The 11,969-nt window shown below is 32.7% G+C and overlaps 1 protein-coding gene across 1 annotated transcript; it reads left to right on the top strand.

Annotated features, from left to right (window-relative positions):
- The first annotated feature begins 4,465 nt into the window (after nucleotides 1-4,465).
- On the top strand, nucleotides 4,466-7,226 carry LOC132273734 (uncharacterized). Its single transcript, XM_059774784.1, has 8 exons — nucleotides 4,466-4,532; nucleotides 5,490-5,530; nucleotides 5,882-5,962; nucleotides 6,206-6,379; nucleotides 6,461-6,517; nucleotides 6,606-6,686; nucleotides 6,770-6,866; nucleotides 6,970-7,226. The coding sequence occupies exons 1-8, from the start codon at nucleotides 4,466-4,468 to the stop codon at nucleotides 7,224-7,226; spliced, it is 855 nt and encodes a 284-aa protein (XP_059630767.1).
- The last annotated feature ends 4,743 nt before the right edge of the window (nucleotides 7,227-11,969 follow it).

Below are 11,969 nucleotides of genomic sequence, written 5' to 3'. Positions count from 1 at the left end.
AGTCCTAGCCGTAGCCAACAACGACATCCCCAAGTTTCCAAAATCAACAAATTGTGCAACAACGTATATATATCAACATTTATATACAAGATATCAACCATTTACTAAGCACAACCCAAATTTTGGAAACATATACAATACATGCTCAAAGTCTATAACTACTATGTCATGAAAGATGTCAAATACAAAGTGTGCAATTCCTCACACATAGTAACAATATATTCAATAAGAAAAACATATTCTCATTAATATAAAAGTAACAACTATGTTATCCAATACTCAAAAGTAATCAAGTGAACATACACCAAATCCAAATTCATGATTTAAATATAATAACAACTTCCAAAATGTAATTAAATCCATAGAGTAATAAAATAGAATTTAATTAGACATAAATAGTTAAATTCTCCAAATTTCAAGTTAATCCCAAATAACCTCAATTTAATATATATTGAAGGACATGTCATGGTCATCACATATATAACATCAAATGACAATTTAAGTGATTAAAGCACTTAAAACAAAATTAATCAAGTTAATTAATTAATTTCTTCTAGATCTTTAAATAATTCCAAATGCCCTCAATTTAATCTATGTTAGAGAACATGCCAAGGCCTATTTAAATACCACATTACAACTTGATTTCATGCTTGATACAACTATGTGAATTAAACTTTCACTAAAGATAAATATTAAATAAAAGTTGTAATTCTTAATTAAATGAGCCAAATTTAATATATATTAACCAACATATCCAAGTATAATTTCTTAGCATGTTATAATTCAATTCCAAGTCATACATATCCTTGAGCATTAAATCATTTACAAAGAAATTAATTAAAATTAAATTTCAAGATTTATACAAAACATGCATACAAGTTGTATAAGCATATATAATCATCAATACAACACAAATATAATTCTAAGACACCCCCTACCTCAATTTGAGATGAAAATCTCAAAAGCCATCAAAACGAAACGGCTTCGAATCCAACAAAACTCCTAGGTTTTGTCGGGGACAACACGATCTATATGAATCTCCAAGAAGCCCCATGAAAATTCAAACTTGGCCTAAATCCCAAACTCAAAATTTGGTCAGAAATGGTTTCTAATAAGGGGTAATGGTAGAGCACGACGAGACGAGCAACAAATGCAAAGACCGAAGGATTTTCACTTAGGAAAAGTAGGTTAAAGGAGGAGAGAGAAGATGGCAGCTCCATGGGCATCCACGGCTGCCTTTGGTCGTGCAAGGGGATGTGGAAGAAGAAGAAAATCTGATTTTTCTTCTTTAAGGCACCTATTTATAGTAAATCACAAAAAGTGCCCCGAACGGGCCCCGCCGGTTCGGAAAAGTGGATTTTGAGCAAACATGCTCAAACGGAAAAACTCCATGAACAAAAAAGATTCAAAATGAGAAAATATGAACAACGAAAGAAACGGTGTCAAAAACTGAGTCCCGAGCAGAAAGTTATGCCCCGAACAAGTTCAGCGGCAACTAGGTCCAGAAACTCTGAAACTAGAGAAAAACGACCAGAACGGAATTCTATGAATTTACAAGTCAACAAAAAGTGAAAATGAATCCCGTACGAGGATCCAGGTTCCAGACGAGACATTTTGCAATAACTTTCGTTAATTGCACAATGGCCCCTACAAAAAGGGTTAACTGCGAAACTGCCCCAGAATGAAAATATCTTCCAAAAGATATTTTCTTAGATACCTCTGAAATAAAATATCTTCAAAAAATATTTATAAAAAATACCCTAAGAAATGAAATTAATTCCAAAGATTTATACATCCATGCCCTTATGGGTACTGGGAGTAACCAGAGTACTTTCTTGCAAAAGTAAAGATACGTATTTCGTGGAAACCACTCACGATAAGGATATGTGAAGTAAAAAACCAACTCCGAGCACAAGAAGTGAGGTTGTGCCAAAAACTGACAAACGGAGATAAGACAAAATAAGGAAAATGACAAAATAGGGAAAAGACGAAATAGACGAAAAATGCGAAAATGACTCGGTCCTCAAAGAAAGTTGTCAATTCACATGAAAGAGTCTCAGAAACCAATTCTGAGCACTTGAGATGACACTAAGCGATGAAAAACCATCCACAGAAAAGAAAAGACAACGGAAAAAATTTATCCGCAAAATTTGAGGAAAAAGGGAAAAGGAAGAAAATGACCGGGTCATTACAATATATATATTATATACTGCTCCACAATGGTTACAAACTAATACAATCACCACTTTACATACCCATCATCAACATTAATAGGCTCATTTAATAGGGAACCAAAAAGATGGTATGTAAGACGTGGCTCACAACCGTGAGGATCTCCGAATACTCCATAAATAAATATTTTTGCATCATTTGATTACCATAATTCAAGATGGACCAATTTGTTCAAAGTACGCAAAAATATTAATCACTTTAAATAAAATAATGGTGTCATACAATGTATGTTGAACCTAACTCAAGCATCAAACAACTTAAAAGACATGGTGTCTAAAATCTTTATTTTTAAAAAATAATGACATCACATTCAACAAAAGCCGAACCAAAACCAAGCATTGAACAATTTAAAAAGGTATCAACATTAAGGTTCCGTTTGTTTAGATGTAAAATATATATTTTTTTTATTGTGTTTGGTTGTCGTAAATATTTTATAAAAAAAAAAAAAAAAAAAAAAAAAATTAACAAAAATAACTCATTCATCAATTTTCAGCAAGTTATTTTACATGTTCCGCTCGATAGACTCGACTTCAATCTTAACATAGACCTTTGCCAAACACTAAAAAGTAAAAATAAAAAAATATTTTACCTGAAAAAGAAAAATATTTTACAAAAAAAATATTTTACATCGAAACAAACGGAGCCTAAGGCTCCATTTGTTTGGATGTCAGAAAATATTTTTTTGTTTTTTAGTATTTGTTTATCATAGAATATTTATGAAGAAAAAAAATATTTAAATTTAACAAAAATAACTTATCCATCAATTTTCGACAAGTTATTTTACATGCCCAGTACGATGGACTCAATTTCAATCTCAACGTAGACTTTTACCTAAACATCGAAAAAGTAAAAATAAAAAAATATTTTAGGTCGAAATAAGCAAAACCTAAAACAAAAAATAAGAGAGGGATTTTAAAAATCAAAATTAAAGACTTCTCCAATTGAATCTTGCTCCCGCACCAATACCACTCTTCTCCGATTGAATCAAAATTAAAGTCTTCTCACAAGCTAACGGTAAAATCTTTTAAAAGTTGGGTTGAGTTCCCAACTTTTTTAGGGTGAGATGGGCCCATATGCCAACTTATGTAGTGAGGTTGGGCTTATTTGCATTTGTTCGGTTCTAAGACCATTGTGGGCCTGTACAGTCATTAATATATATATATATATATATATATATATACACACACACACACACATACACACACACACACACACACACATACACACACACACACACACACACACGTGTGTTAAAATCATAAAATCTCTCATCTAAAAATCGTGCATAAAATCTCTTGGGGTTCGTTTGGTTAGCGTGAAATAACCAGAAAAGAAAAGGAAAGGAAAATTTTTAAATTTTTTACATGTTTGGTTAGAGGGAAAGTGATAATTTTGGGAAAAATAGGATTCCCGCATCTAAAAATTTTCGCGCATAAAACACACGAAAATCCACTTTCCCGCAAAAGTTGTGCACTTTAATACATTAGTTTCCTATTATACCCATATCAGTTTTCTCTTTCGTTCTTCCTCATTAAATTACAGACTTAATTAAAAAGGAAAGTAGAGTTGTTCTTCACTAAAATTGCAAAAAGGTAAATAGGTGAGTTTCTTCTACTGTAAATTGTTTGTTTATACAATCATGTATTACTAATTTAATTGTTTCTATTTTTATGCTGCATCCAAAATTCATTTATTTTTTTTCTTTAATTATGGAATTATTTTTCTTTCATATATATATTTTTGGAAGCTATGAATTCTTAAGATATTTTTTTTCCATAATATATATATATATAACTATTGATAGCAAGCGTTAGATGAAAACTAGGGTTGGGGGTGGAATTGTTGGCTGTCGGCTAGAGGAGATCGAGCTTAGAACGGCCTTGAAACTCACTTTGATTACTTTCACATCTCCGCCCGGCCTTGAAACTCACTTCGATTTCTTTCACATCTCAGCTCATATCCTCTCTCTCTCTCTGTTCCAACCAAAGCCAAAACTTTAGCTTTACAAATACTCCCAACGACCTCTTATGTTCAGATTTGAAGTCGAAGGCTTGAGAAGCCTCCATTCTCTACGCCACCAAGAATCACAGAGTGAGAATTGTAAACGAACCCTAACCCATGATAGTAGCTTGAATCGTATAATGAATTTGAGATTGAGGTTTAGTTCCGTGAACTCGCTGGGTCGGCCTTAATGAGGATTGAGAAGGAAGAGGGGATTTTAGGTAATACTATAATGGTGATGGGTAGCAAAGAACATGGAAGAAATGAGAGAACAATTTGTAGTTTGAAAGTAGAGAGAGGTATTTTTGATTCTTCCTGTCAATTTTTTCTTTTTTTCTTCATAATATTATATCTTATTTTCTTCTCCATTTTATATATATTTTGATAAAAATATATGTAGTATAATTTTGAGGGTTATCACATACGCTCTGTTTTTTTTTTTCCTCTGTTATATGTTTCTCGTTTTTAAGAATACATACAAATTTGTAGGACAATTTGCATCAGTAAAAAAAATGAAACACATGTTCATCGATATATGCGCAAAAATATTAGACAAACATCAAATATTGTATATACTTAAATTTATATGTAGTGGATATGGAGACTCTTAGTGCATAGGCTGTGATCAATTAGTACAATTTTGCTGAGAAATATTTTTTTGGTAAACTTTCTCTGTTTTCTGGATGTGGTCTTAGTGCTTTTGTTACGTGTGTCTTTTCTTGGATCATGTTTAGAATAACTTTGGGGATTCATTTTCAGTGTGAAATTTTTACAAGTAAATGTGTTCATCTCAGATAACCAAACACCCCTTGGAACTGAAGTTTTTCATTGTATTTCCCATGTCACTTGAACAATAGGTCCTCAGTACATTGAATCTTCCCATAATTGCATCACTGAGTTCCAATTTTTATAAGCAACTATGTTCATCTCAGATAACCAAACAGTTAAATCGCAAATCAAGCTTAGAAATGCATACTACCAAAAAACCACTATCACTCCCCATGAGATAGTAATATACACCATAGATTTGGTTTCTTGAGGTAAAATGAGGAATTTGCCACATTTTAACAGTAACATGACTTGAAGTTTACTCCAAACTTGAAAATGCAAGACATGAGCCAAAGATATGATGAGTACTATCCTATGGAATTTTATGCTTGGTTTAAGTTGTTGTTTCAAATTACTGTAATATTTTCCTTCTGTTATTTTTGGGTTGCATTTTTAGTTTATGATAATTTGTTATGTTGTAATTGTAGGATACAATATATTCTTCCAGATCTCAGCTACAGCTCAAGAGGTATTTTTTTTAGTGATGTCAAATTTTGTAAAATTAAATTTTCATATATGTCATCTAATTAGAATATAGCTTCCAATATTGTCATATATAGATTGATTCTTTACAGGGAAAGATACACTTGTAGGGATTATAGTGTATGCAGATTAAATTTTACTATAAATTAGGTTTATATTCATTTTGTTTTATACATATTTTTATGTATGGATTTATGAAGATAGAACATAGTAATATATTAATATAAATGTGTATACCAAGTCAAAAATGCCATCTCTTATTTCAGATCACTTGTAAGCCAATTTTGTTTTTTTAATTATTTGTTCTTATATGATCGCATTTTGTTAAACTTGACAGATGGATATGAATAATGAACAAGATGAAGAACTTAATCTCATTGTTACAATGCTTGTTGGCATTGTAGCTTATTTGCATAGGGTATACTATTTAACACACTTTGATAGGAGGCCACAACGTAATTGTTATTTGACTCAACATGAATTTGTCAATGATGTCACACGATCCAATGAACATTGTCATAACTTATTGCGCATGAATGTGGAATCCTTTCAAAGATTTGTATATATATTTAAAGGAACCGGGAGGCTGAAAGACACTGTGCATTGTAGTATTGAGGAGCAACTTACAATGTTTTTACACATTGTATCTCACAATGTTAAGAATCGTAGTGCAAAATTTTATTTTAAGCGATCCGGTGAAACCATATCTCGACATTTCAATACAATCATAGATGCAATCATAGGCATGGAAGATAACTTTTTAAAACAACCTACTCTTGGAACAGAGACGCCTAATGAGATTCGTGACAACAACAGAATGTGGCCATATTTTAAGGTATTCTCTTACTAAAAGAAATTAACTTATTAATTAAGAATACATGTTTTTTTTAACTCACAGGTCATTCCCTTATTATAGGATTGTGTGGGAGCAATTGATGGTACACATCTCCCTGCGAAAGTTCCCATTGAATATGTAACAAGATTCCATGGTAGAAAACAATGGCCCTCACAAAATGTATTAGCAGCATGCACATTTAATTTAAAATTCACTTATGTGTTAGCTGGATGGGAATGTTCAGCAGCCGATTCTAGAATTTTACATTGTGTTACGCATAGAGGACATAAACTTACATGTCCTCCAGGTATATATATAAGTTAATAGTATTCATAAACATTTTTTAAATTTATAATAATTTACTAAAATTACGTGTTGTAATTTGTATAGGTAATACTACTTGGTAGATACAGGCTTTCCTCTTTTGGAACATTATATTACCCCATTCAGAAGTACACGATATCACCTAAACGAAATACGAGGACGTGTACCTAGAACGCCAAAGGAATTGTTCAACCATAGGCATTCTTCTTTACGAAACGCAATTGAATGAGCCTTTGGGGTGTTAAAAAAACGTTTTCGTATCCTAGTGGATGAACCAATGTTTGGCTTTGAAAATCAAGTGAGGTTGGTAATTGCTTGTTGTATAATACACAACCACATTCGAGGAGTGATGCCAGATGATCCACTTTTAAATGATGTTGATCACGAGATTGGCACTCAATCAGCTCCTATTCATGATCCTATTGACAATCAATTGACTAGGGCTGAAGATGGAAGGGAAGGAAAGAGAATTCGAACACAAATAATGAATGAAATGTGGAATGATTTTAGTAGTAGACGCTGATAGGATTTTTATTGATGTGTATTTTTTCTTTGTTGAAAACTTGAGTGGTTCTGATTGTTAGACAATTTTATTATTGGAATGTAATTATGTTTTTATTTTATTTTATCATCATAGTATTTAATTGTTGATTATATTAAGTGTAGTTTTCTAGTCATTTTTCTTCCAACATAAATTTATTGCTTATTGAATATATTATTATGAGCATTTTATATTAGGAATGGAGCAAGACGGGTCTAATTGTCACATTGGAGATGCCAAGAAAAAGGGAAATAATGTAATATGGTCAAAAGAGATGGATCAATGTCTTATTTTGGAACTTGTGCATCAAGCTAACGAGGGTTATAAGATAGATAAAGGTTTTAAAGATCATGCTTATACTGCAACTTGTTCAGTGTTAAATTCAAAATTTCACTTGTCACTAAATCGAGAGCATTGTGTTAATCGCTTAAAAACTATTAAGAAAAAGTATAGATTCATTCAGGAAATGTTAAGCAAAAGTGGACTTGCTTGGAATCCAGTGATGAAAATGGTGGAATGCAGCAACAAAGTCTGGACTACATATGTTGCGGTATGTAGATGTTTAAAGTAAAGTTTTAATTGATAATATATTTCTTAGTTTATTTGTATAGCATGCTATTTTGAACATAGTAGTGTTTTTCAATTTAATTATTTATTGCAATATATGTCACAATTTACTTTAGTCATCACTAATTAAATGAGAATAAATAAAAGGAGAAAAGAGGTGCAATATGTCTGTTTATAGTTTGAAGATACTATGAGCAAGTCACTATTCTAAGCACAACCCAACAAGAACTTATTGAATCTTATCTTTCCATAGTTTCATGAAAGGGTGCTTCCATATGCAAAACTTTGTCTTCTTGTTCCTAAAGTGACCAAAAAGAGTCTACCTGGATGTGATACTTGAAAGTTGCAATTAAACAGTTTCGTAAAAAAACTTTCACAATTTCATATCTTGTGTAAAATCTTGAGCTTGAATATAAAAGCAAAAAGTAGGTAATTGTTTGGAAGATTAAAAAAATTGTGTTGTGCACATTTCAAACCATAGTTACAGTACAATTATGTATGAAACAGTTTCTTAAATGTGTGTCTCTCATGATTGTAAGGATAAATTAGTTGCTACTAATATTTAAAAAGCAAGCATTGAAAGATATACATGGATTTATATTGATATTTTTCTTTAGTTTTTTTTATTAAAGATATACATGGATTCATATTGATATTTTTCTTTTGTATATATTTTTTTTGTTTGAAAACATTAATTAGGCAAATCCCGATGCAAAAGGTTTACAAGGTAAGAGAATTGACATGCTTGATGAATTGACTATAGTTTGTGGCAATGATTATGCAACTGGAGAATGGGCTAATTCAGCCAAAGATATAAATGCTAAGAAGTCAAAACCAATGAATGATACTGGGGAGGAATATACACCATTAGTGGACCTTAACGAAGAAGTTAACATGGATGACTTAGGTGATGCAGAAGAAAATTATTGTGCTACTGAGCAAGGTAATGCAGGTAACATGATGAGTGGTATTTTCTTTTGTTTTGGCCCATACTTAAAATGCCTTAATTATTTGCACGTACATCTTCTATTAATATTACTAATCGAATTTTTATTTTATTTTATTTTATTTTATTTATTTATTTATTTTTAGGTAGCCAACCAACTAAATGTAAAGATAACCAAGGAACTTCAAGCTCATCTAAACGTCGTTCAAAGAAACCGCGAACCATGGATAATGTTGCCAAAACCATGAGTGCAATTTCAAATAACATGGCAAGATTAGCTGATGCATATGAGAAGAGCAAGCCTTGCATAAATTATTCGGAACTTTATAAGGCTATAATGGATGTTGAGGAGCTTGATCTCAGTAGCCGAATGACTTCATTTGAATTCTTGAATGCAGATCCTGTCAAAGCGAGAGCCTTTCTAATCTATCCTCCAGAGATGCGATACTTATTCTTAATTAGACAACTGATACCAAATGGTCATTCTACCACTGATTAATAATTGAACTAAGTTAGCACTTTGAATGAATACTTTTGAAGCACTTGGGAACCTTTGATTTGGTCATGTAATTCCCTTTTTTCTACTTAGTCTACTAAAGACATTGTCAAAAATTATGGTTAATGATTTGCCTTTGACTTGGTATTAACGGAAAGCTACTACTAGTGGTGTGTATCATCATTATTTTGTAATATTTTTATTTTTTGTTCAAGGAAATGTTTTAGTATTATATACTGTATGAAATATTATACTATAGAGAAATCGAAAAAAAAAAAAAAAAAAAAAAATTTCCTAAATAGCATCAAACATTATCTTAGAATAAATAATTAAATTTATTAACATAATCCATCCATGACTTTTAATTTTTAACAAAAAAATAAATAAAATTAACATAAATTAGATATATACATATATAGAAAACGAATACAAGCTTATTTTCTCACCTTAAAAAATAAAAGATCGAGAATTCAAGTAAATATATATATACACACAATTATATAAACGAGAATGCAAAAAAATTGTATTATGATATCACATGCTATTCTATTTCATATTTCACTAATACTATTCCTCTAACACAAATTTATTTATTTTTATACTATTTAAAATTATAAGGGTATTTTCGGTAAGTGGAATCATTTTCTTTTCCTTTTCATGCTATCCAAACTATCAAAATAAAATTTTCTCACAACTTTCTTCAAAAAAATTCTTGCTAACCAAATGCATCATGGAAACTTGATTTTCCTTTCTTTCACTTCACTTTCTTTCACTTTCACTTTCCATCAAAATTTTCCGTCTAACCAAACGGACCCTTGGAGAATTAAAAAGTCCATGAACAAACAAAATTTATTAATGTACCCCAAAACTCGTGACTCAGCCGTTAAATTGATTGTGAAATATCAAATTTCACATAAATATTTAACATTACACTAAATCAGTCACACAAGTAGCTTTGATCACACAATCCAATATGTGGCTATAACCACCAACCGGACAAGGCACCATTACCCAAATTCTACCACTGCCACTGAATTAACCTAACTCACCTTCACACACCTCTACCCAATTGATGAAGACTAAGACTGATAAAAAATAAATAAATAAATCAATAAAATTAAAATTTAAAAAAAAAAGGGTTAAGGACGGAGAGCTCACTTGGTAGGGTGGGAAGAGTTTTAACGAGGATATTTTGGTATTTTGAAATAAGAAAATGGAAGGCATTTTGAACCTTAATAATAATTTTTGATGTATTTTTAATTATTTTATTTAATTTAATAAATTTAAAAAATAAAATTTTAAAATAGATCATTTTGTTATTTAAGACTCCCTTATGTGTAATTTTTTTAAAAATTTAATCTCTTAAATTAAATTTTGTTGTCAACATATAATTGGACGAAGATGAATATATAGGTATATAGAGGACGCCACTCTATAAACATACATATTGTTAAATGTGGATTAGTTGAATTCTAGATATAGTGTTTCCAAGCCTGCAAAACTCATGGCCGTGACTGAATATGATCTCTGACCCCGTCAACTTACTTCTGTTTCACTTTTAAAATCTGTAGTCCAAACTCTACACCAATCTTCATCTTAGGGGTAAAATGTTATTGCTCAATAATAATAAGGGTAAAGTGCATTAAACCCCCTTAAACTATTGGGGTATGTACAAGAAACCCCCCTGAACTATAAAAGTTGCAAAAAAAACCCTCCTAAACTATTGGGGTATGTGCAAGAAACCCCCCTGAACTATAAAAGTTGCAAAAAACCCCCCCTGAACTATTGGGGTATGTGCAAAAAACCCCCTTGAATTATATATTTTATGGCAGTTTACCCCAACCACGTGAATTGATTGACTGAAAGGGACGATGAAGCCGAGGAATTTGTTGTTGGGATCGGTGGGTCTCCTGTCATAGCTCCATCATAGCCGTTGCACCACCCGCCAGATCCATCAGCCATATATATCGCACTTCTCTGCACCGTTGCATCAGCCCATCGCCCTCACCGCCTTGCTCGTAATTCAGCTCACCTTGCTCGCCGATCCATTCCACCGTCCATTCCAATCTCGCCGGCCCATTCCGCTATCTCCATAGGCGAGCACACCGCCGTCTGTGTTTCGAGCACACAGCCGTCCACAGTTCACCGCCGAGCCCCTTTGAGCTCGCCGCCGCCTCCACAGTTCACGGTCGAGTCAACCGAGCTTTCATCACAGCCGAGTCCTTTGCGCACAAGCCGCCATCATCTGAGACCGAGCCATTCCGCCGACCTCAGATTTCTTTGGTCTCTTCTCTCTCTCTCTAGCTCTCAGTTTTGGGTTATGTTAGGTGAAAATGTAACGACCCTGACCTGGGGGCCCGAACCGCTACACAGGTCCTTACTCGAACCCCGAGGTTACCTAGGTCCATCACAACATTTCTATGGTCAACATACCATTACAATGCTTGTAAAACACTCTCAGTATGCCCCATGATCCAAACCGACATAAACCAAAGAAACACCGGAAGAAAGAATGGAAGATGACCAAATTGCCTCATTTCGGTCGACCGAAGTGGAGCTTCGGTCGTCCGAAATAGAGGTCCCGAGAGTAGAAGAGAGGAGAAGGAAGCTTGAACATGAAACTTCTTTTCGGTCGACCGAAGTGGAGCTTTGGTCGTCCGAAATGAAGATCCTGAGAACAAGAAAATGCTTCAGTCGACCGAAGCCCATTTCGGTC

This window comes from Cornus florida, unplaced genomic scaffold (assembly GCF_030987335.1).
Source record: "Cornus florida cultivar Cherokee Brave unplaced genomic scaffold, ASM3098733v1 CherokeeBrave_3.0.0_Hap2_Chr01, whole genome shotgun sequence".
In the NCBI taxonomy this organism is placed as follows: Eukaryota; Viridiplantae; Streptophyta; class Magnoliopsida; order Cornales; family Cornaceae; genus Cornus; species Cornus florida.
The sequence above is the reverse complement of the archived record's forward strand: the minus strand, read 5'-3'. Positions and strand labels throughout refer to the sequence as shown.

What these genes read in the sequence shown, in the direction of transcription:
- LOC132273734 (XM_059774784.1), top strand. Translation starts at nt 4,466, where the DNA reads ATGGTGATGGGTAGCAAAGAACATGGAAGAAATGAGAGAACAATTTGT. An exon ending in TTGTAGCTTATTTGCATAGG is followed by an intron (nt 5,963 to 6,205) that starts GTATACTATTTA and finishes CACAATGTTAAG; the next exon opens with AATCGTAGTGCAAAATTTTA. An exon ending in TAAACGAAATACGAGGACGT is followed by an intron (nt 6,867 to 6,969) that starts GTACCTAGAACG and finishes TTCGTATCCTAG; the next exon opens with TGGATGAACCAATGTTTGGC.